The sequence below is a fragment of the Gymnogyps californianus genome, chromosome 2 (genome assembly GCF_018139145.2).
Source record: "Gymnogyps californianus isolate 813 chromosome 2, ASM1813914v2, whole genome shotgun sequence".
Taxonomy (NCBI): Eukaryota; Metazoa; Chordata; class Aves; order Accipitriformes; family Cathartidae; genus Gymnogyps; species Gymnogyps californianus.
Window position 1 is genome coordinate 147,798,372 of NC_059472.1, and position 25,524 is coordinate 147,823,895.

Below are 25,524 nucleotides of genomic sequence, written 5' to 3' on the forward strand. Positions count from 1 at the left end.
CCAAATGTCAGCGGGGGCGGGCAGGCCCCGGCCCGGCCGCCCGCGGCCCCAGCGCCCGCGCCCGCCTGCGCCGTGCTGCGCGGGACGCGGAGGGACAGGGGCGGCGGCCCGCGAGGGACGAGCCACCGCTATGGCCCGGGCAAGTCCCTGAGCCGAGCCCGGCACCGTCCCGCGGGCGCTGCCCGTCCCCCGCCCGTCCCAAGCCTTCCCCGGCCCTCCCCAGAACAGCAGCTCCCTGTATAGAGGTGAGCGTATACAGCTGCCTATAGACGTTCTTATGCAGCTTCGTGTTCATATATACCCACAGACGTCTCCACGCCGCTGTGTATGTATTTGTGGTACAGATGCGGTATAGAGGCGTTAAGTCCTCTCTCCGCAGACCTATAGGTCCGTACGCACCCGCCCATCTCTATAGGTGCCTATAACAACACCTGTACCTACACCTATAGACTTAACGCACGTGTGCAACATGCTGCCATCCAGGCAGAGCCCGCTTGGGCTGCATCTCGCTCCCGGCCGCTCGCTGGCACACACCGCCGATCGCCGCGGGGGTGCAGGGCCGGGGGCCGCGGAGTGCCGCGGAGCGGGGTCGGGAGCTTCGCGGTGCGCTGCGGTCCGCGGCGGGAGGGCGCGCTGACGTCACGGGCAGCGTTGGCGCGGCCCCGCCCCCCGCGGCACGGCTTCCGCCTGGTTGCCAGGGCGACGGGTACACAGTGCGGCCTGCGCGGGCGCGCAGCCTGCCGCGCCGACGCCATGAGCCAGAGGCAGGTTCTGCAAGGTAGGCCGGGGCGGCGGGGGCCGGGGCCCGGGCCCGGGCCGGGCCCGGGGCCGGGCCGGGCCGGGGCCGGGGCCGGCGGGGCGGCCACTAACCCGGTGCCCCGGCGCTGCCGCCCGCAGTTTTCGAGCAGTACCAGCGCGCCCGGACGCAGTTCGTGCAGGCGGTGGCCGAGCTCGCCGCTCGGCCGCAGAACATCGAGACCCTCCAGAACGCAGGTACGCGCTCCCGTCCGCCCGCGAGAGCCGGCGGGACCAGGCGGTGCGCGGCCGCGGGGACTTCCGCGCCCCGGCGCCGCTCCGCTTGACGCCCGACGGCGGGGAAAGGGGAGCGCGGCGGGGGCCGGGGTCCCGCCGGGGAGCGCGGCGCTGGGCCGGCCCGCGCAGGGCCGCGCCGCCCCCGGGAGCGCGGGGCTGCCAGAGCGCTTCCCTGTTTTTCTTCCCTCCCAGGTTGGCCGCTTGGTTTCCAAGGGTTTTTTTTATTCCGTGGGATTTGGCCTGGTCCCCCGGCCCCGCGGTGCGAGGACGGGCTTGCCGAATCCCCTGCGGTGCAGTGGGAAAGCTAATTACGCTCGTCAGCTGCATGCGGGGGTTGCCCTGCTTGTCTGCAGGGTTGTTTCTGTGTTTGTTTTGACGTAGATGTTTCTGGCTGTGATCTCATAACTTATTTTTATTTCAGGGAAAATTTCTCAGTATAACCCACTTCTTCATTTACTTCCTCGTGCTTCCGATATAGCTTTATGTAAAGTATAGAAAACAGAATTCCCGGTGAAGCCAGCGCTGACTTGCCAAGGAAAACCTACTTTAGAAGTAACTGTTTTTATATTAGCTTTACAAGTTGTTCCTAAATTCTTCAATGCTTTTCGCCAGCAGATTTGCTCAGTTTAGGAGGGATTCGCTTTTGTTATATTGCTGTCGTGGGATGTCGTGAACCAAATTGAGCATTTTTAGAAACAGGAGCTGCGGGAGCACTTCTACCAGCTGTTGTGCTGCTGGCATCTGGCAGACCCACTCCGCTTGGCTAAAGTTCCTGAGCTCAAAAGAGGAAAAAGAAGTGCTCAGTAATTGATTACCTGAAAGACAGTTTGAAAAAGTGCTATAAATCAGTAGTTAGTTTACCATATGGTATTCATGAATTGATGATGTTTTGGTTTGTCTCGATTTTGTTTTTAATACTTGTTTCCCAAATCTAGTGAAGCTGTCAGTCTTTTCTGAGATACAATGGGATCAAACAAACAAACAAAAAAGAAAACCAATCATGTAAATACTTTCAGCTTACTGTTGTTGTATTTACAACTGTTTATTAAAATGGTTTTATTGAAAATCTAGCACTTAAATTCTTGTTAAAGAAGCATTTGCTTTGATTATGGGAGTGACACATTGACACCAGGCCTTTTGTATTACCTTGCTGTGCCTCTTGATTTTTTTTTTTTTCCCATCTTTCAGTGAGTTAATGCCACTGCTTTAGTTTATACAAGTGATCTCTGTTTACCAAAGGAACATCTTGGCCATAGGAATAATTTATGTCTTATTTGTAAGAAGAGGTCCCTCTGTGTCCGTTTACAGTTCTGGTTTTAGCTGCTTACAGAGAGAGATCCCATTTAGGCAGGCTTCTTACAGTTGAGTGTTTTTAAAAATGCAGAAAGTTTCTATTTTAAGAAAGCAAGCAAAGTGCCAAGCTAACTTTAATTACATCGTATGTCTTCTGAAAATAATTATTTGATGTAATCTGGTTGGTAGCTTTACCTCAGAACTGATTTGTTGCTTGTGCAGAAGAAATAATTAGATCAGAGTCCTGAAGCTTTCTTCTGTGCACAGCCGGTGTTGGTCTGAAGGCTAATTTTACGAGGATCAGGCTCTGGGGCAGTAATGTGGAAATGTGCGTTTGTGTAGGTTATCATCCTTCTTGGCCCATTCTGGTACTGAGCTGCTTTTCCGTAGGCTTTAGTTTTTCAGATGCTAGAAAAGAGGGGAAAGTCTGCAAATATAGTGTTTCCTATTACAATTTGTTTGAATGGCTGAGGCCCGCAAATATTTTACCGTCTTCCCCAACCTGTGCCTTTAAAACTAATTCATAGTTATATAATTAAAATGATAGCTGTTAGTTTTGACCTTTTCTGGATGTGCTAGATACAGGTTTTAAAACCTCCTCCTAAATGAAATGGGATTAAGTGGTTTTTAAAACCTCCCACCAAATAAAATGTGATCTGGTCCTTTTTAAAAGCACTTACACAAATATTTTGAGACATAAATGTCTAGCAGTTATCTGCTAGACAGTTTATGGTCTTGATCTAGTGAGCTCTGGAGCAATGATTTGAGAAAGAAAGATGTCTGTCTATATATGTATCTCTGTATAAATCCATATATAAAAGGATTGGGGGCTCATTTCTTATTCTGGTAAAGAAAGTTATCTATCCTTAGGGAGATCACTGTTTTAAGAAGATGCGGAAAGTCTTTGCCTGCTGTCATTTTCCATTAGCTTTAGGAGTTAGGGGCAGCTTGCAGGGTTCTTCGGTTGGATCTCAAAGGTTGTCACGGTTTAGTCTTTTTCTGGCTGAAGCAGAAGGCAAGATTAGTGACTTGAATTTGAACAAAACTGAGCCCTTAAAATGTACTGTAGTGTACTCTTGTATTATTGGCCTTGGTTTAAATTCCTGGAATATCCAAAATTCGGACTGGCAGCAGTAGAAAGATCAGTACTCAAGGAATAAAGCATTTGGTCCCATTTTTAGCAGTCCTTTTGAGAAATACTTAATATCTTATAAGGAAAATAAATACTAGTTTGAGACCTTGTTCTTTGTGGAGGTGTCTCTGGACACCATGCTAATATCATGAAAGACGGAAGTGTATTGAAAAAATAATCCTTTACTACACGATAAGCCCTGCTTCTGTGGAATTAAATCAGGTACAAGCAGTGGTATTGTTGCAAATTAGGAGTTGGCAGACTGCAGCATGGAGGGGAGCAAGTGGCCAGGATCAGAGGTGGGAGTTTCTTACGCTGGCTTGGCTGTTGAGAAACCTTAAGGTACCATTATTGTGGAGACTCCTATGTATGAACTGTAAGGAAAACTGGTGGGAACTGGCAAGGTAGAAAGAAGGTCACAGAAGGCCAAGAGGAAACCCACCTTTTCCCAGGGCATCTCTCTCCTCAGGCTTCCGTATCTCATCAAGCTCTGGAGCTGCCTTTCCCACTGAGCAGAAATCCCAAAAGTGGTTGTAACCAGGGAACTGGAATCTGGCCTGGACATTGACACATTTACACGGCACCGGCTCTCTCGTGGTCAGGAATGTCCTGGGCGGTTAGTGCCTGGGAGCTCCAACAGCTTTCTGGTGGCAGGGAAGTGCAAGGAATGATCAGAGAAATTCCTTTGTCAGAACTCATTCCTGTGTGTTTTCCAACTCTGTGTTTGGCTTTGATAAGGTTGTTCCTTATGATTAAATACTACCATGAATAATAATTTCAGGATTTGTCATTTGAATGTTTAACTAATGGATACTTGGAAAAAAATTTCCTCCAAAACTCCTCAACTTTTTCCGTTTAGTAAATATATAGTTGGAACAATGACAGACAATTAATTTATCAAATCTTGTTTCTGGAGGGCTGCTGACTAATGGGAGAAGCTACTTTGATAGTAACAGTTTTAAACAAGTTCTTTAACAATAAATCTATTCATTTGGCAGCTACAGCTCATGAAGCTTGGTTCTGGAATGCATTACTGAGCTCCGCACACCTTCATCCTTCTAAAATTTTAAATCCTAGAAACAGACTATTTTCAATTATAGCAGCAGATGAATTTAAGCTCTGTTTTTTGCACTGAAATTTAGGCAGCTTTCTGTCTTTTAGGAAATTTAGGAGAAAATCTGAACTGGTTCCAGTATGTTTCTAAGAGTGGTAGTCACTGAGGGCCTAATTCTTCTTTCTTCATCTGCCTTGTGAAGTGCAGCACTCTGTAAATAAATAGTTCCTTTGAAATAGCGTTTTGTTTTGATTTTTTTTTTTAGAGGCATTTACAATTCAGCATTAATAAATGTATCAGAGTAAGACTTGAATTACTTCTGGGTATTCATTTTTGTATTCTCATAGTATGAATTAAATTTTTATTTATTTATTTTGCATTAGAGCTTGTGGTGATGGGATTGTTGCTTTTAATTTGTAAGTTATTTAAGGATATTGTTGGGATTAAGAAACAGTTTAGTCTTGCAACTTAGCCTTTGACTTTAAAGATATTACAAGATCAGCTCTTTAACCCCTTTCTTGGGGCTGATCACATTCTTAAGCATAATGGCTGTGGAAGTCATAGGGAAAACTGGGTCTGGAACATGGAAAAAGAAATTGGAAGCTGTGTGGTCTAGCAGCCTGTGTGTCGCCATGGGACTCTGTGTGCTGGGACCCTGCACACCTGGATTCCCTTCTCATTGCTGCTGGGGTATTTTTATCATCTCGAGCAGGTAACTTCAGCTTCTGTTCCTCTGCCTTACCTACTTGCTGGCCAGTCTGCAGGGTTCCAGGAAAGTTCCAAAATGTCAGTGCAAAGGAAGACCCTTTCCCAGTGAATCTCTTCCAGCTGTCCTCCCACTCCATCAGCCCACAACCCTGAGCCCAGGTCTCCTTTCCATTCTGCTACTTCCATTCCATCAAGCTACTTCTGAGGCCTTACACTTCAGCATACAAGCTATACTCCAGGACGGAGTCCTCTCCTCTTTTACCTCTGGGCATCTTCTCCTGCATCTGTTCCTCACAATCTGGGTTGGCAAGAAGCTATAGCTTGGGGGCAGGGCTTGTCTGCATCAGACTAGGGCTCCATCACAAACCCTTGTGGCATGACAGATTTTCCCTATTTCGTAGTCTGTTTTTATGCAGGTAAAGGATGGTGTCATGAATGTTAGTTCTGTCCCAGCTCCAGAGCTATTCCACTGGTGACTGGTTTTAAAAGCTGTATTTCCAAATCTTTGGAGTGGTTTTAGGAGTCTTTATTTTTGAGAAAAGGCTGGTCAAATTTATTTCCCTCATCCAATTACATAGAGTCTTTTTGCCCGTGCTTTTCTCAACTTCTCTTTCTAGTGTACATATTTTAAATGTACCTATTTTGAATGTGACAGTTGGACACTTGGCCCTGTGTAAGGACTTTGGGAAGGGATTTCAGGATGTAGTTCCACATTTGAAATAATATTAAAGAATGTGCTCTGATAGCACAGAAAGCCTGCTGGGAGCATAGGGTGTGCAGGGAAGATGGCTGTTGAGTCAGCTGTGCAGAAAAACAGCTGCTCCCCTTAAAGCATCTGTGTTCTTGCCCTATCTGGACCTTGCAAGTGGGTATGTATGGACAGACTGCAGTGCCCCCGTATAGCCATTTTCAACATTTGGGTTTATGCACCCTCTCTTGTCACCCTCTCTTGTGAAGGATGCGCTTACTTTTTTTTTTTTTTTAATTATTTTTATTTTGAGTTAAAAGCTTTGCTGAGCTTTAGTGGGAGAGGTGGGAGAGAAGTATGCAATGTGGCATGAAAGGCAAAAGGTCATCTTTGGAGTTGTAGTAGATCAAGTGAGGAGAGTGGCTTTCCCTGGGGCTCGACGATGTGGTGGTGCCTGATGAAGGCAAGAGGGAGGCTGTGTATTAAGGACAGTACCAGAGAGATGACAGAGAAGGAGAAAGTAAATGCAGCTGAAGCTGGAGGACTGGCTTTTTCTATAACTCAATCAACTGAAAGCTCAACTGCTCCAGGATTCCTCCTCTTCTCAGCCTCCTGGTCTGTTTGGCGGAGATTTGCAAGTAAAATTTCAAAGCCAGAATTTGTTGGGAGCTTCAGTCTCATCTTATACAAGTGGCCATTAAAAAGAAGCAGCTCCTTGTGACCACCTTGGTTTTGGTGTGTCTGTGAACGATTGTGTGGTGGCCACTAACTAGGCCTGTGAGGGGCATTTTCAGAAACTCAGTCCTCTTGGAACAGGGTTAGTTCTGCTCCATTAATGCAGAAACAGGGTCTAGGAAGTGATCAGCCAGATCAGCTTTTAAGGAGGAGAAACTTACTGCTCCTTGATCCTTCAGAAATCTCCAGCCCTGCTGTCAAACTGAATCTGCATTATGTCCCACACCATCTGGTAACTGCTGTACAAATTACTTGATTACCCAGAGTCTCTGTTACCAAACTGTATTTATGTTCTCTTTGATATTTGAAGGATTGTAGTTGTGTTGTGCATGGAACTGTCGCAGTGAGGAGTCACTTCTCGGGGTGACTCACACTTGAGGAGTATGTACTTGAGACGTGCATACAGCGTCATCGCTGGAAGAGGCCATGTCAAGACGAGCGAGTGTGAAAGTGCTCTCCATCACTATTGTTCTGGGAAATTTGCTTTAAGTCTTCTATTTAAAACTCACTGCTGTGCTCCTTCTAGGAAAGGGTAGTTGAAGATAGGGAGTTGGGGTGAGGCAGAAATAAATTTCCATTTTATTTCCTTGTTAAATCAGCTGAATTTGACATCAGGAGCCCTGAAAAATCAAGGTGATATGATGAAAGTTTGAGCGCTAATGTTAGGTTGGTGAATGTTCTTAGTGTAACAGGTAGCATACAAAAATGAGAAGACAACATTGTATTTGATCCAAAGCATAAAGTAGGACACCATCTTCAAGATAAGAGTGTGTCCAGAGACAACACCAGTGTAGAATGACTTTTTTCCACATTTACATTTTAAAACGGAAATAAATTTTGTTTTTTAAGAAGGAGAATAGGGTAGGAGTGGTCATCTTCAGGTGCAGAAATGGAGAGAACGTCAAATGTAGAGTGATGTTTCTCTGACTTGGGATTATTCAAGTTCGACAAAGGTTTGGTGGGGGGTGGAAGGAGAGTAGATGGATTCTGCATGACTTCCAGGTGGTTTTCCCCAAGAAATCAAAATGACCAAATGCAGATTGCTATCTCCAGAATAGTGACTGTTTGGCTACAGAAACTTGGAATGAAAAAACTTGGAACCTGCCGCTGCCCTGAGTGTTTTGGTTTTTTTTCCCCAGATAGGCAGCAGCCAGCACTTGCTTGCTAAAGAAAGTGCATCAGGCCTGTGCACAACAGCTCCACTTGAGAAGTGTGTGTTAAGTGTGATTCAGCTTCTGAAGTGTGTCATTCTTTGAAACAAATCTGAGTGGGAAACTGAGGATAGAAAGGGGAATCGTTCCTTGCCCAAGGTCAGTCAAGGTTCCATGATGCAAGAGAGAATATTTGGCAGTAATTCTTTGTTACCCTGTTTCTGAGTTGCTTGTGGGAACTCTTCCAAAACAAATCTAGTCCAATGGTCTAAATGCTTTATTTTGTAGTTTACTTTCTGTGTTGCTGCCTTTGAATTCGAGTTAATGAATTTCCTACTTCTGTCACAACAGGCTTATTTAGAAGAAGAGAGTTCTCCTAAAGTTTTCGGCAGCAAGACACTGCTACTCCCTGCTCTGTATGGCCTTGTTCACTTGAGTGAATGGTAGAGGTAAAAGGAAGTGGTTGGAAGGTTCTTACCTATTTTCCTGCTCTAAGATAATGTGAAATAAATTTGAATTTAATTCAAAATGCTGATAGGAATCCTGGCTTGGACCTGTTTGGAGAAGAGGGGTAGACTTTGCTGTAGACAGGACAGTCAAAAGAAAGGAAGAGATCAAATAGAGGAGCTCACCAAATACAGCTGTCTCTGGGAGAAAGAGCTGGGTTGGGCCCAGGACAGGAAAGCCTCCTCCTGTGTCAGGCACATCTGTCCTTTCCAGCACTGTCTTCAAAAGTCATAGAAGGAAAGGTGGACATCTTGGTTTTTCTATAGGTGCTTTAGTGGAGACCATATAATCTCTATGTAGCTGTTTTCACACTCTCAGAATTGTTTATTTTTTCTAAGTGCTGTAAAGAAAGAAATACTCGGTTTGCTGAAGATGTAAAAATCATGACAGTGGTGAAAATTCCTCAAGCAGTTGGTCTTGCAGAGTAATCAGAGATGATGGATAGCATCTTGATGCAGAGAAAGAAACTGGTTTTAGAGAAGGTGGGAAGTAGAGGTAAAAGCTTTTAATTATGTTCAATGCACAGGCGTAATCTAGGCCTATACACTTCTCTCAATTCTCAGTTAATTTGATGTCAATATAAGGCTTGTACAGCAACAGGAATTGATTTTTCTTTTTCTGGTTCCTCCAAAGCTCTTGTCATGATAATTATTTGTTCACTGTCTTTTCTCACATTCAGACATCACTTTGGGAAAATATAATCTCCTTGACGATCAGCACAGTTTCTAGTATTTCTAAACCTTTTCCATCCATTCACTGTTTTTTTTCTTAACCCTGTTTTAGCATCTTGTGTCCTTTCTTCAAGCAGTAACTCCCATTTCACTTTTAATCTCTTTCCTCACCTTCAGTTTCATCAGCTAAAATAATTTGCAGTAGAACGTTTTGTGCTGACACTTAAATGTCATCACCAAGCTTTACGTGGTTTATACTACCATGAAATGAATGGTATTGGTCATGGGGAGGCATGCCGGTTGGAAGCATTTTCAGGCTCAAGGCTTTCTAGCCTATTCTAAAAGTGAAATCTGTATCAGCTAATCTTGAAAACACAAATGATATAAATCTCATATTTGGGACAACTCAAAGCATATGTATATGTAAACTTTCTTAAATGTGGTTTTACATTTTGCGGTGTCTAGGTATGTCATGCAGGCCAGAAACGTGTCACGTGGTCTGGATCTAGCTCCTGGGTTCCTCCTGGATAAAGTGATTCTAGTCTGTTTAAATTTCACTGGATTTTGAGACCATCACCAGAATTGAACTGTCTGCACATCCTGGTTGAATGTCCCACCCATCAGGCTCTTGGCTTTTCTAGCATCATGACACTGCACACTGAAGTGTTCCTTTCCCTCTCTCCCAACCACTTCTAACAGTCTCTTTTATATCAGTAAAACTAATTCCCTGCCCCCCCGCCTTTTTATTTATTAAATAATCTTGTTTTCATATTATCTGAGGTTAAGGGCTCAAATGTAATATCTGTACACTAAATACAAGTGTACTACTCCTAACTGTTCCTGCTTTACTGAAATACCTTCAATGTAAATAGAGTCAGAACAGCATGAGGTCCCCTTAGGAATTTCAGCAGCTGTTTGACCATGCAACTGATGCCAGAGGGAAGGACAAGAAAATGCCCTCCCATAGAAGGTGCAGGTGACTTGCTAGAAGATAGCTCACTATAGATGATATATGGGGTTGGCCTCAACTCACATGTTTATTTGTTTTTACTTTTAATTTGTCATATAAAGTACTTAGTGCATTTTGATATGAAGCATAACTTGCTGATGAGACCATGCCTGCTATTTGGGAGAGTCTGTGAGAAGATGTCAGTATGATGACCACATTCTGAAGTAGTGATCTCTGCAAAGTGCCAAATGAATTCACATTGATCTTACAATACTGGAGGATCTAGCTTTTGTCTGTTGGTACACAGGAGGCCTCTTTCAGCTCCCAGTGGCTTTGACACAAGTACGAGCAGTCCCTAGCTATGCTACAGACCTATTTCCATAGGTTCTACATGTACGTGTGCAATTAATGCATGATACAGAGCCATTTTTGGTGCTTCTGTAGTGCTATTAGACATCACAATTTAATTTCACTTTTCTCCTTTTACTGAGTGTGTCGTGTCCCCCCCTGCCCCTGAGACCTGTGTTATTTTGACTTGTGAACATCCTGGGAGGCCGTACCTCTCGTGGCAGTGCAGCTTCTGTCTGGAGTATTGACCTTACCAGAACAAATTTATTAGTGGTCAGCATAGCCTCCATGGTTAGGTTTACACCCCCTCACTGCCCCCCCCTTCAGAGCCATGTATAGATTATTAGGCTATTTTCTTCTTGCTGGGGGCAATTTGGTTTTAATTTAAAGTAAATGTTCTCTGTGAGAATTACACTGCTGCTCAACTTACTTTTTTTCTTTTCAGTGTACCCTTCTATACAGAAGTACACTACGGGTATAACTTGTTATAGCCTTGTCCTGATTTCAGCTGGGACAGAGTTAACTCTCTTCTTAGTAGCTGGTACAGTGCTGTGTTTTGGATTTAGTGTGAGAATGATGTTGATAACACTCTGATGTTTTAGTTGTTGCTAAGTAGCGCTTATCCTAAGTTAAGGATTTTTCAGTTTCCTGTGCTCTGCCAGCAAGCAAGTGTGAAGGAAGCTGGGAGGGACCACAGCCAGGACAGCTGACCCAAACTAGCCAAAGGGATATTCCATACCATAGGACGTCATGCCCAGTATATAAACGGGGGGAGTTGGCTGGGAGGGGTGGATCGCTGCTCGGGCATCGGTCAGCGGGTGGTGAGCAATTGCCTTGTGCATCACTTCTCTTTTCTTGGGTTCTATTTCTCTTTTTTTTTTTTTGTTATATTCCTTTTCATTACAATCATTATTAGTTAGTAGTGTATTTTATTTTACTTTGGTTATTAAACTGCTCTTATCTCAACCCACGAGTTTTACTTTTTTTTCCTTTCCTTTCCTCCTCCTCACCCCACTGGGAGGGGGAGGGGGAGGGGGAAGCGGCTGCGTGGTGCTTAGTTGCTGGCTGGGGTTAAACCATGACAAGCCTCCATCCCTTTGGACTATTCCTTGCTCTAAGGCCCTCAGCTTTTACTTGTCCTGGTGTGCCTGTGCCTGTTCAACACCGGGGTGTCATCTGCCATTAGGCAGTGATCCCACTGCTGTGGGACTGTCACACCAAAAGACGTTTGTTCAGTGCTTATAACCACACGAGCCCTTGAGAAGGGAAGTCTTGCTTTCTTCCACAGTCACCCAGCTAAATCTTTATCTTTGTTAGCAAAAAAATGTAGTGGAAAGAACCGAGACAGCTGGTACGGAGATTACTGACTGTAGTTCTGAGTGTTTCGTGGTTTGTTGTAGCACTTCTGCATCTTCAGAGGGCATTGCTTTCTGGCTGAGGTATAACATTCAGAAGTATTAATTCATGCAGCTGGCTGGTACAGGGACAGCACTTTCAAAGAATCGCAATACAAGTAATTTGCCCTTCCCAGCCATTACAAATCATATTTTTTATGTAACCATGTGGATCTCATTTATATCCCTATTGAAGAGTCTTAGTTGAACTGTAGGAAGAGCTTCCACATACAGAGTGGTCATCTTTGATCATCCTTGTTGCCTTTCACTGAACCTTTTTCAGTTCTACTCTAGGGGAGGGTATTAAATGTAGGATAGATTTATGCAATAGCATAGTGATGGTCTCTGCTTTGGCCTCTATTCCTTTCCAAATAATCCTGAGCGCTCTGTATATTTCTCTGGGTAAAGTTTCTTCTCTGCTACTGAGCAATAAGCTGGTATCTCCATGGAACTGTCTGTTCTAACATCGAGATCTTTCTGCTGGGTGGTAGTGATCTGTTTGGGGGTCCATCACTGCATATACAAGGTTGGGATTGGCTTCCCCGTATGTGCTCCATTTCACTTGCTATTTTGTTACCCAGTCATTCAATCTCTAGTTCCTTATAGTCTCCCTCACTGGTTACTGCCTTGAATAACTTTGAGTCACCAGCAGTGTCTCACCTCACTGTTCATGCTGTTCCAGGTCATAGATGAATACTGAATGGCACATGTCCCAGCATGGTGGCCTGCAGAACTGCACTGTGACCTCCTCCCTCCTATTGCAAGAATGGAAAGTTTACTCCTCCCACTTCCTATTTTTAGCCAGATGTTTATCCATGTAAGGACTTTTTTATGCCATAACTGCTAATGGTTCATGTCATGGCTGCTTACCTCACCTATAGTTTCAAGTATGTATTGTAAGACCACCTTAGAGAATGGACTTTCATATTCTTTCATGTTTAACTGATACACTGTGGACTCATCAGTGAAAACACATCATAAATAATAACATGATAAGAAAATCTTCAACTCTTCTGTCTGTAGTGTAATGTATTATGGATATTGGTCCCCAAATCAATCATTGCTTATAATAGATGAAATGTAATTTGATGTAATTCAACATACAGGTTCTGCTGGCATGCTGAATGAGTGACAATGTCAGCTCACCAGGACCTCCAGATGGAGTTTCCTCTGCATACTTTAACACATACATTTTATATATGTTTGAATATACCTTATTTTCTTGTGTATACTTTAAGACATATATTTTATAGATGTTTGAATATAGCTCATTTCTACATGTGACTTTTTTTAATATTTCAGAAGTGTTTTGTACCTATGAAAAATGGGCAGAAACATTGCTATGCATCAGCAGTGCTATCCAAGTGCTGACTTGGATACACCTGGTGGAACACCTGGATTTCCTACAAGTTCTTATTACCTGGAAGAGTAATTTAATAGGTTTTTATGAATAAGGGCAAATGTTTAGAAAAATTTCTGCTTACCAAATGGGCTTTTCTCTTCCTGGTGTAACTCAGGTGTGATGTCTTTGCTGAGACCTCTTTTGCTGGATGTCGTCCCAACTATTCAACAGACTGCTGCTTTGGCTCTTGGGAGACTTGCCAATTATAACGATGACCTGGCAGAGGCAGTCGTGAAGGGAGACATTCTTCCACAGCTCATGTGTTCATTGTCTGAGCAGAATGTAAGGCATCATTGTTTTCTTAAGTAATCATTTTTTTAACTATTGCATGGGGAAAGGGAAGTCTTTCTGTATCAGCTATCTGCTGTTATTCTAATATAGCAATAAATGTACTGAGGTCAGAGACAGCATGTATATTTGAACCCCTGAGAGATCAATGTGTACTGTGTGCCTAAGTTTGACTTCAAATAAGCTTAGACTTTAAAATATCATCTTACTTTTTAGTGCACTATAGGAAATATATTCATGGCACCGTTATGTTTTTAAAATGTTGAGCGATGCTTTATAAAAGGTCTCTCTTTAAAAATGAGACAATTTGAAAGCTGTAGTGATAATTGACTAGGATTTGTCGATAATACCAAACACTTGTAAAATACATATAAAAAACTGAACTTCTGTAATGAAATATTTAATATCTCCAAACATAGCCTTTTGGAAATCTGTAGCATGAGAAATATCAAACCACTGACACAGGAAAATACACTGAAAGGTTTTCATCTTCATATTTGTCAAAAACAAGCAAACAAAAGTAAGTGTAGTCACAATTGCAATGCAAATAAATCTGGTGGTCTCTCTCTCTCCCTTCTTGCCATTTTTCTTCAGGTTTTGCGTATATTCTAGCTTTGATTTTCCAGTGATCCTAAACTAGATTAACAGAAATACTTTCAAATAAGGTTCCTAATAACTGGAAAAAGAAAGAGACAGCTGAGAGTTGAGTGCATTGATACCACAGCCATACTTAGGTTGCAGTTTTGATTTACTAGATTTAGGAGAAGTAGGATTTCAATGGAAATATGATTTGGAAAACTATATATTTTCATTTTCAATCTTTTGAGGAAAACATAAATGTAAGTACTCGTTGCATATTTTTTGTGCATATAGGTCATTGCCTATACAATTAATCTTAAAAAAAAAAAAAAGCTAAAGAAAAACCATGATGTGAAGATACTGGTATAGTATGGAAAGAAAGTTAAGGTTTTAGTTAGACAAGTTTAAAACCACTTTGGTTATTTTATTTCTATTTTTAAGGGAAGAAGGGGAACAAAACTCTTTATCCTCTATTTTGGTTTGGAAACTACCCCCCTGCTACAACTCAAAGCCTTCACTAGATTAGCTTGAGTACCCTGATTTATCTCTTCCATGTTACTGCCCGTGCTGTCGTTACATTGAGATGGCTGTAATTCAGAATCACTTGGGGCGGCAGCAAGATTAGCGTGAGGTCATGGAAAGCCTGCTATGCCTTGGTGACTGAGGGCAAGTGAAGGAAACTCATTATCCAGTTCATGCAGAGTTTAGCATTGCATGCAGTTTGTTACTTACCATAGACAAAAAAACCCAACCCAGATATGTTTCCATTCCACTCACTCTTTGTGTATCAACATCTATATTTAAGGACCAGATTCTTTGAGCACACAATAAATACAGATTCTGCTGATTTATGGAGAACAGTTACAGGGTCGCATCCCAGATCAACGTTTTGCCAATTAAACTGAGCAAAATACAGTTTTACAGTGTGTTCTGACTGTGCCTGTGAATGTGGTTTGTTTGTAAATAAATGTGTTTTGAATAATAAAAACAAAGAAATGTTTTTCTTTGCCAGGAGCATAATTACTTAACGGAAATAACATATCCATATTTGCACAGACATAGACTGGTGTAAACAACTATAGCTCCATTGAGGTCAGCAAAACTTACAGTAACTTACGTTAGCTAGGGATTTGACCATTTGTCTGTACTGTTTCCCTTAACTTCTGTTCCCCCTAAATGATTAATGCTTTGCTTGTAAATTATGTTTAATGTACTTGCTTGTAGGCCTTAACTTAGAAGACTGGATTTTTGGCATTAAGGAATTATATCAGTACTGGTAAACTAAGGAGGGTCAGGGCATGCATTTGAGCACTGGAAGCTGACTGTGCTCTTTAATCATTAACGTGCTCTCTGATGTGGTTTTAGCCAATGCCAACCATCAAACTATTCGGCACTGCCTGGACATGGTTTAGGGGATAGCACAAGGCAGGGACAGTTTCCAGTAGTATAGATGAGGCCATCACGCTTTGAGGGAAGAGGAGTTTAGGTGGATGGACGTGGCATGCTGTGTCACTTTCCTTCAGGGCCAGGGAGTGGGCCTGGGTCCATTTTACTTCCTGTGGAGCCATTGCAGATGCTCCTCTGTTGCCATACGTTAGTGCTTTAGATCAGACTTTTGAAGGTGTTTGGGTGCCTTGCAGGATGCACAAAAGCACTCATGTGGTTCTTTGTTTCTCTGGACTTGATCCAAAAGGGATGTGGGCTTTGCATTGTTTAAGTTTTGGGTACCTTGACAGTAGGAATCTAGCACTGTAAAGTGCCCGGGCTCCCTGTGCAGAGCAGGGGAGAATCAAGCATCTTGGAATGAGATTAAAGCCAGCTGGCACACGGAGAGAGAGCCCTCTAGAGCTTGTCCATAGGGATGATCTGTCAACTGCCAGACCGGAGAGCATACTCCAGGCACACGGACATAGCAGTAGATTACTTGTGTCCCAATGAATCTTGCACTTGTTGCTGCATGCTGGGAGGGAAACTGTCTTTCTCACAACACAGTTGTCTCTGGCCAGAGTACTTTAACTGTGTTCTGCGTTTTGAAACTGTAAGGCAGGGAAAGAAATTTAACCTTCAGCTTCCACATCCCGATGATAGTTATGAAACTGCAGGAGGAGACTGAAGTGTGACTTTTGGGGGGAAGACTTTAACTGTGCTTTTAGAAGAAACTACAACCACCACTGCAGTTTACATGGAACCCCATGATGTGTGCAGCATCATACATTATATTTATGCTCAAAACATGTATTTGGTCCAGCACTGAGGGAGATGGGTAGAGCTGAAACAAGTGCTTGGATTTTGCTTGAACTTATGACAGAGGTGCCAAGGTGCTTAGTCCTGTTGAAAGTGAGCTGTTTCTGGACACAAGCAGGAGTAAAATTGCAGGCTGCCTGGTCAAAACCAAGGGTCGTCCAGTGTTCGGTGTTTGGTGGGATGAGTTTTCAGCATCTTAGCTGTGGGCTTAGGCAATATTTAGGCATTTCAGGATTCAGATCCTAAACCCTTTTGTTGGATCTAATTCTCTGTGTCTCAGTTTCTTGATTGTAAATGTAAACAATGTTTTCTTGTAGAGCTGTTGTGAGGGTATATACATTAGAAATTGTGAAACCTTGCAAGTGTCACAGATGGGTAGAATTATTTTAGGAGCTTGCCCTGCATAACCTGTGTAATCTGGCTAAATATGTTAAGAGCTATTGTTTTTGCAGCTCTTATCATTCACTACTCACTTAAACAAACAGACTTATCTAGACTATTATCTTTTCCCCATATCCTCTTAGCCCTCTCATTTTTTTTGTTTGTTTATGCACTTACTGCAGATTTTAGATCATGAGCTGTCTCAAAGAAGGGCTGTAGGTTCATTGTTTGTGTGATGTCTGGTGGTCCTGATTTGGATCTGTATGAGATATTGCTGCTACTAAAAAAGTCTAATTTATGCATGTCTGTACTGTATTATGCTTTGAACTACTTAATGTTAGTAAAAACACCTTTTTTTTTTTTCTTCTTCCTGATTTGTATAGCGTTTCTACAAGAAAGCAGCTGCATTTGTGCTAAGAGCAGTTGGTAAACATTCCCCACAGCTAGCTCAAGCAATAGTTCAGTGTGGAGCACTAGAAATGCTTGTGATTTGCTTGGAAGATTTTGACCCTGGAGTCAAAGAAGCCGCATCTTGGGCACTTGGGTATATTGCCCGACACAACTCAGGTAACAGATTTCACATGTGTTATCTTTTAGCTTAATGCTATGTGAGAGTTATAATTGCATTATTGTAATGTTCATAAATAGAACAAGATGCTTTTTCTTCTCTACTGTTATAAAATTTTAAATTTGGAATAAAAACCTACTCTAACTATACCAATCCGACAATGCTGTACCTTTTGTGGGAAACTGCTATATCTGACACCAGCAGTGTCTGGTTATGAGAGGTGCTCAAAGAGGAGATGCATTGGGCCTGTGGCCAGGAAATGACACTCTGCTTTATTCTCCTTCATGAAGAAATTTCAGAATCTTTTTATGTATTGTGTAACTGTTACTGTGGAACAAAGTTTCTTTTGCTTGATATTAGTTCTTATTTTATATACGTAGTAAAATGGAGAAGCCTAGGCAGAACCAAGTTTCATTCAGCTTACAGCAGTGCCTGCAGGATCAATGTGCCAAATTCATTGCACTGACTATATTATCATTAGCCGGTAGACCACACTCTTCTCTGAGAGTCAGGAATAGATCCTAGGAATCCGATATCGAACAGTTCACTGCTGTCTCACAAGCAGTTGTATAACTCACTGGCAGTGTCATGTTCCTATTTAAAAGCTGATCCACGTGGCTGATAATTCTTTTACCAGCTATTTATATAGTTCAAGTAAAAGTTTAGAGCTGTGAATCAAAGAACTGAGGGAAGAAACTGCTGGCTGGAATGGGTGGGAGAAATGGCTTGTGTTCATATTGTTTAAAGTTAAACTTATTCTAGGTTCATAACATTAACTCATGCATTTATGTTTGGTTTTGGCTCTAAAATGTATGTAGACTGAATTTGGAAGTGATTTTCTTCTTTCTTTTTTTAATCAATATGGAGTGTTGGACTGCAGAAGGCATGGGGGATTTCCCCTTCCCACTTAGAGAGAGGGTTAACTTACTGGGACGGACTCCAAAGTTGTGAGCATCTTCCTAACAGACTGCTTTTTCTGGGGAACAAATTCATTCTTGGGGCACCTCTGTAGTAAAGATCTTTTATCTTTTGGTCAGCGTGTCTGAATCCCACCCTTGGTGGAAAATAATTGTTGCTTCCATCTGAAAGATATTTGTTTAAGTGTCATTTGAAAGTGTTTGTTTGTACATGTGTGTAGTGTAAGTGTGTGTCTGTGTTACTTTCAACATAAACATTTCTGTAGTTTTGTTATGTCAGTAAATCAATATTGACTCACTTCAATTGCCCTTCATGCTATTCACTGCATGAATGCTGGCTGATCTTTAGGGTGATCCACTTCACTCTGTGATGGCATTGTCTGCAAAGATGGAGGTGATGTCGGGGTATTGAACACACCAAACTCCTTGTACAAATTTTTATTCCATGGTTATGAATTGTTTATTCACTGACGGTGAATGGCTGCATGTCTCGTGTCAGTTTACGTCAGCACTAAGAACAGCATTTTCAGAAATCAGGTTGAAATTGCGAGTGCTACCAAGCTGCAAGCATCAGGACATAGACAGATCACTAGATGTAATCACTTAAAAAAACCCCAAACACCCCAAAACAAACAAACAAACAAAACCCTGAAAAAAATTGTTCTTCCTCTGCCCAGCTACAGCGAATTTGGGGGATTTACCTTCCTCTATAACACAGTCACAGGAAGTCTCTAAAACGATTGCTGAAAGTAGAGGAGTTATACTGAAGAAAGATCACTCTCTGCATGGTATGTTTCTTACACTCCTACAAGCATGCCTTTGCAACAAGATACTGTTGGAGATGGGATACAAAGATAGATGGACCTGTTCTTATCAACATCTGGTGTTTACTGTTCAAGAAACTCTGGATTAGACTCACATGCTTGTGTTGACAAAATTTGGCAGTTATGATTTTCTGTCATTGACTGTCTGTGGACACATATTGCAGCTTAAACTCTAAAAATAGAGTTGGGTGTGAAATGGTTTTCCCCACCCACGAAAGGTTTTTCAGTTTCAAAAATTGTTTCGGTTCCAAACTGGGACAACATTAAGACAAGATTTTTTTCTCTCTCCTGAAAGAGTAGAGGCTTATTTGCCCCAGCAAGAAAAGTTCAATAATTGGGGCATATGGCTGGGATGTATGTGGGAGACAGATTAAAGTCCTGATCTGTCTTAGGCAGGATGTGAACCTCTGTCTCCCTAAATGCAAGCAAAGGCTCCCAGCATTCGGCAATAACTGTTTGCAATGGGAGTGTCTCTCTGCTTTTAATCAGAAATTCCGTCCATGACCTGGTAAAACTGCTCTCTAGGAACTGCAGTGTATGGTCCTATGAAAAGACTTCCATTTTGAGAAATCAAGACTTCTTTTTTCTCCCTGATGAAAACATTCTCTGGTTAGCAAGTTCCCTACTGTCTTCATACGACAATCTCTTAAAATGCAGTTCTTCTGTGAACAGGTGTCTCCAGAAGGCCTGTGAGATTTTAGGTCAAGACAGATGTCGAGACACTAGAAATCTTGCCAGGTCAGATTCCAAAATTTAGGAACAGCTCTCCTTGCAGTTCTGCTCTTTCTTGAAGATCCCTTTGAGCTGAATTTCAGACGCTGATCTTACTCCAAAGTATACAGATCAGTGTGCTGTAATTTTCCCATTCATTATTTCTACTATTTGTGTTTGAAAAGAAGTGTAAAGTGTTTCAAATACCATCAAAATACCATCAGGTCCATGAAAAGTATTTTGTAAATTTGTACTTATACCATATTCAGTTACTTTTAAAATGCAAAATTCTTATGTTTGAGATATGCAAATAACTTAGCTTTCCATTTGCTTTGCCTACATAAAAGGTGTAATTTATTAATTGTCTCTTACCTGCTTCAGCGTATTGTAAATTGGTAGGAAAACAAAAATAAACAACACTATTTATACTCAAGCATATTGCTGAGAGCAGAGTTATGCTCATTTTCTGTCATACTAGTGGTACTCTTAGGATCATAGGATAGCTCAGCTTGGAAGGGACCTCAGGAGGTCTCTAGTCCAGCTTCCTGGTCAAAGCAGGGTCAGCTACAAGGTTAGACCAGGTCGCTCAGCTCTTCAGTGATTTGAGTCTAGCAGTAACTTTGTCTTATTCCAGGATCTAAGTTTGCCTCGTAATTAATGACCTCCATCCTTCTCCTGATGAAAGGTTTTCCTACTGGTTCCAGTGGAATCTTTAGCACTGTGGTTGTAGTGGTCTGCATAAACCTGTGATTTTGAAGTGCAGCCTTTGGACTACTTGCGGGGATTAGAGTCTTCCTATGCGGCCGTTACATGATCGCACAGTCCTCAGAAAAATACAGTATTGGTGGTTGTTTTGTTATTTCCTGTGGATACACCTGCCACCACAGCAGGGTCTGTTTGAGAACCCTGGTCTGGACTGAAACTTGCATTTGCTTCCAAGCAAAGAAGGTTTTGCTGCTGCTCCACTGTGTGAGTATGGCATTTGTTCAGAGCTGATTTTCCTTCTCTGGGGACTACCTGCACATTCACTTTCTCACCTTCATCTTTTCTCCCTCATCTTTTTTTTATCCATACTGTTATTGCCAACATGTTAACATTAGTATGGATTTTTTTTTTTGGTAACACTTTAAACCAGTTTAGGTCAATCCTGTAAGACTTTCCATTGATTTCAGTGGGTATGTAGTCAGGATCTTATTGACTCCTCTTCGTTCACTTTCCACTCTTCCTGATCACATAAACTCATGACTAGGTCTCAACTTACTTTGAATTAATTTCTTAGTCCCTACTGAGTACTTTTGTATTGAGACAAATCAGTACAACTCCAGTACAACTTCTGGTTGAACTGGTGACATCTTAAATTCCAAAGTCGTTCTTTATCAGTCTTTCTTCTTCCTCCATGTCAGTCTGTCTTCATGTCTGCAGTATCTCCATTTACTAAAATCTTCCTCATGTTGTTCTGGACAAAAGCAACCAATTTATGCTGGGTTGTGCATCTTAGTTCTCTTGTCTCTGAGCATATGTAGAATAACATTTCCTACTTTCACTCATGTAGGGAGAAGTCCTACTTTATCATCATGTAGTTGGACAGGTTCCTTGAGTTGTACTCCACATGGAAGTTCCAAGCCCAGGGTTTTCATAACTTTCTGTGGAATTAAATGAGATTCATAAATTAGTTTTTTTTCTGCTGTCTTTCTCCTCTTCAGCTATTGGTCTTGTCTTTGCCCTTAGAATGCAGTCTTGGCACAGTGTTGAGAAAAGTCTTTTTGTAATTTATTCCAGCTCTTTTAATTTCTTTGACTGAATATTTGTTTTTAAAAATTTCTTCTTGACAACTGTATTTTCTCCTTTAACTCTTTCTCAGCCTTCATTTTTTTTCACCTCTGTGTTCTGTAATTGTATAGCAAAGTTTCGTGAATCCTTTGGTGTATAGTCTGAATTAAAGATGTTCGACCAAGTGGGAAGGTTAATTGAGCCTCTTTTTGAGAAAAAAGAATTACAATTATCATAGAATCGTTAATACTTAGAGTCATAGTTTTGGGCTGAGTTTGCAGGGGAACGTGATGGGAAGATCTATATTTTCTTTTGTCCCTGCCTCAGCTTTCCTGTTTTTCTGACAGTCCGTTTACTGCTTGTCTGTCTTCTGACACATGGTCCAGCCCTCCATGTGGTAAGTTATTAGCCATGAACCTTATAAACACCACTGGAAGAACAACCATTTAATTAACCATGGCCAACAGTAACCATCAGTATGTAAATGATATCAGACCTCTAACAGCAAGAGCTGATCTAAATTGAATCAGATTTAGTTTGCTCTTTTAAAATAACTTTTATGGTTACTTTTGCATGCCTGGACATAGCTGTGACCTTAAAGTATTGCTCTTTCTCTCCCTACTTGAACTTCATGATTTCAGCTCATAAGGCATCAAAGAAACCCATTCTTCTAATAGTATCCTGTCCCTCTTGACATGATTTTCCTGATATTAGCATCTCCTAGCAGACTGTAGGCAATTGAGTTGGTTGCTCTGAAGTTGCTTCTGAGGCACAGTCGGATTAATCTGGACTGTTGGTCAGTAGTTCATGATGTGTTCCACTTGGTCAGTGTACAGCATCAAAATACAAATTGAAGAAGTCAAGTATGGCTTTTTCCGTGAAAAGCTGAATGTAGCTTATACCACTTATATTGATTAGCTAGTTTTCAGGTTTGTTTTCAGATACATTTCAGGTACATTTAATTTCAAATTTGTAAACCAGAAGATATAGTGTTTGGGTTTTGTTGAAATCTTACGATTTGTGTGTATTTGGAGGATGCACACTCTACATTTTCAGTCAAATAGTTATTTGAAAAGTGAACCTTGAAGGGTTAATTTTGTATTAGTTTTAAAATTACTGCATTATTTATTATAATTTTGTGAGGTAATATTTATACTTTCTTTAAAATATTATATAATGAAATAACATACAGTGTAAATATTTGACTTATCACATGTATTGGAGTGTGTGGCAATAACTCACTAATTGAAAACAAATCTGGTCAGGAACATTATTTGGATATTAACAACGTAATGATGACATGACTTATAGATTTCATGAAAAACTGTATTAGTCTATGTATATTTAATGAAGTATGCTATATTTTTCTTAGTATGAAAATCTCTTTATGGATGGACTATAAATCAAAAGCTAAGTTAGAGTCTTGAAATACAACAGCCATATGTTGCCATGGTACTGTAAGTCAAGATAAATGTTAAAGATAATAATGGATATGCATAATAAGGTGTAGCAAAACTGAACTAAGAACCTAATAGATTATTGAATCCCCCATGATTTTTACTACTTTTTCAACACTGTTTTAAAATAGCACAGCTTGGTTATAGTATAAATTTTGCTTCTGATATCCAGTAATTCTTATTTTAGGACTGTGATTAATGCTGCATACACGGAGAGAGCTGATGAATTTCTAATAGTGTAATTTTTGTCCATGTCAGCTAATCATATGCTCAGATTTTTTTTTTCTTTTTTATTTAAGGTGCAGTTAGTTAAGGATATTGTACTAATCTCAGACACACAATATCCCGCTGATGATATTTCTCATTTGTCTAATTGTGTATGATAACATTTTCATGTTATTGAAGTATAAATTCTGTCTTGTCCCATATATGGTAGCAAAGCCTAGTTCTGATCAGCAAGTTCCATTTTTCCAATCTTTTACATAAGATAAATCTTTTATGTATGTTTTTTGTATTTCTGTTTCTGGCATTTGATCTATGCTAATATCTGCTTATCATTTAAAGAGGGTAAAATGCTCTCTAATTAGGTGGTTGGTAAAATTTTGGTACTTTGGCTTTCTGTGTTGTTGTTAGCCATGCATAAAATGCTTTCCTATTGATCAGTGTAGAATAGCCAGGGTTTAAACAGCTGACATCTGCTTACTTTAAAAAAAGAAAAAGAAAACAGAATAACAAACCATTTCAGCCTAATCTACCTCAAATGTGTGCATGTAAATGGGGGTCCATCTATTGACCTGCATTCTTTTCAGTTGTGGATTGGTCCACACGGTTTATGAAACCAGGAGGGCTGATTTGAAATGCAGATGTCGAGACAGTGAACTACACCCTCCCCTTTTTCCTTTGCTGTATCTGTCAGGGTGAAAAATGGCTTGCACAAGGGTCAGTCACCCATACTCACTTAATTACTTTCCTTGGACCTACAGAACTGTCACAAGCTGTGGTGGATGCAGGCGCTGTTCCTCTTTTAGTGCTCTGTATCCAGGAGCCAGAAATTGCTTTGAAAAGGATTGCTGCTTCAACTCTCAGTGATATTTCAAAGCATTCTCCAGAGTTAGCACAGACAGTAGTGGATGCAGGAGCTATCGCTCACTTAGCTCAGATGATCCTGAACCCTGATGCTAAACTGAAGGTACATTTAAAAAATATTTTTTTAAAATCTCCATTGTACCAGTCATTACTTGATATTGAATCAAAGACACTGATGTGCGTATTTATTTAGGAGGCTCTTGTTTTGGGCGTTAACAAAATGTAACTACATAGTTAGTGACAAAGAGTTCTGAACATATTCACAGATTTAGCTACTGGATAAAAACTGCTGCTCTGTGAGGAACAGCTAAACTAATCTTTAAAGTGGATAGTATGAATTTTTTTTAGAATTATATAGTATATGAAGAATGCAACAGATATTTTTAATAGATAAAATTTGCACAATTCAGTTACAAAAAAGGTTTTGCATACTTGAGATTATACTATAAACCAGTTAATATTAAATGTATTATTGTATTTTAGAATGTACTATCTGATGTGAATAGCTGTTATCGAAGGTTTAATCACTAGAGTTTAATTGACAAAAAATTGTTTCTTAATATAATTTTTCTGTCTTACTCTAACAGAAACAAAAGACAACATAAAAATGCCACTTCAAACAAATAGATAAAAATTCTTTAATATAAGGTCTGACAGACCAAACTTATGCAAATAAAGATACTTTCTATAGATTTCACTAAATTTTAAATTACAGTTTTAAATGGTGTATATATTTTTCTTTTTTAATACATAGCAAGCTTGAATGGGATAAAACAAAGGAGAAACTTTTATTCAGGAACCACCGAATGTTCTGTGCCATTATATTCGTGCATGAATTGACTCAGTGAATTGTAAAATAGCTGTAATTGTTTTCCCTATCCTGCTTTGTTTTCCTTGATGCAATAGATTTTTGTGTGCAGGAGGAGTGTGTGTTGTGGGATGTTTGTATACTATTGATTTTATAACAATTTTTATTTACTAGCGTCAGGTGCTGTCAGCTCTAAGCCAAATAGCAAAGCATTCAGTGGATCTTGCAGAGTTGGTGGTTGAAGCAGAAATTTTCCCAGTTGTGCTCACATGCCTGAAGGACTCAGATGAATATGTCAAGAAAAATGGTGCAACTTTAATTAGAGAGATAGCAAAGCATACGCCTGAGGTAAAACCTTGAAAATGCAAATACAAGGTCATATCATTAGATTTTACACTTTAAATAAAATACAGGATTATTCTGTCATTTGCTTTTCGAAAGGGAGGGCAAATAGCTGTTTGGCATGTTCATTGGAAAAATATGGAAATGCTTGCTGATATTATGAGATGTGTATTGAATATGAATTGGGTTAGGAAACTGGGAATCCTGTAACGTATACCTAGCTACTTCATTCCATAAGATGTCTGTGCAGAGAGGGAGTTCTAGGCTGACAGTATTGTCAGTCCTAGATATTAAAAATATCATGAGAAAAGCCTCACAGAAGTCATGATACCAGCTAATAATTGACAAGATCATCCTATAACAATAATAGGTGGTGTGAGTCTTTTTTAAAATTCTGGGGTGCTGGGATCACATTTTAATTATTTTTCCAATGACAATGAAGGTCAAAAATTCTCTTATTTATTATCAAACTGATGGTAGTTTCT

General features: G+C 40.8%; 1 protein-coding gene across 3 annotated transcripts in view; it reads left to right on the top strand.

Annotated features, from left to right (window-relative positions):
- Positions 1-753: 753 nt before the first annotated feature.
- SPAG6 (sperm associated antigen 6) overlaps positions 754-25,524 on the top strand; it is a 47,086-nt gene continuing 22,315 nt past the window's right edge. For all 3 annotated transcript variants that reach the window (XM_050891088.1, XM_050891087.1, XM_050891089.1), the window contains exons 1-6: positions 754-778; positions 898-993; positions 13,180-13,346; positions 16,940-17,123; positions 23,787-23,992; positions 24,872-25,045. In XM_050891088.1, the coding sequence (XP_050747045.1) occupies positions 754-778; positions 898-993; positions 13,180-13,346; positions 16,940-17,123; positions 23,787-23,992; positions 24,872-25,045 (852 nt within the window). The remainder of the gene's footprint in view (positions 779-897; positions 994-13,179; positions 13,347-16,939; positions 17,124-23,786; positions 23,993-24,871; positions 25,046-25,524) is intronic.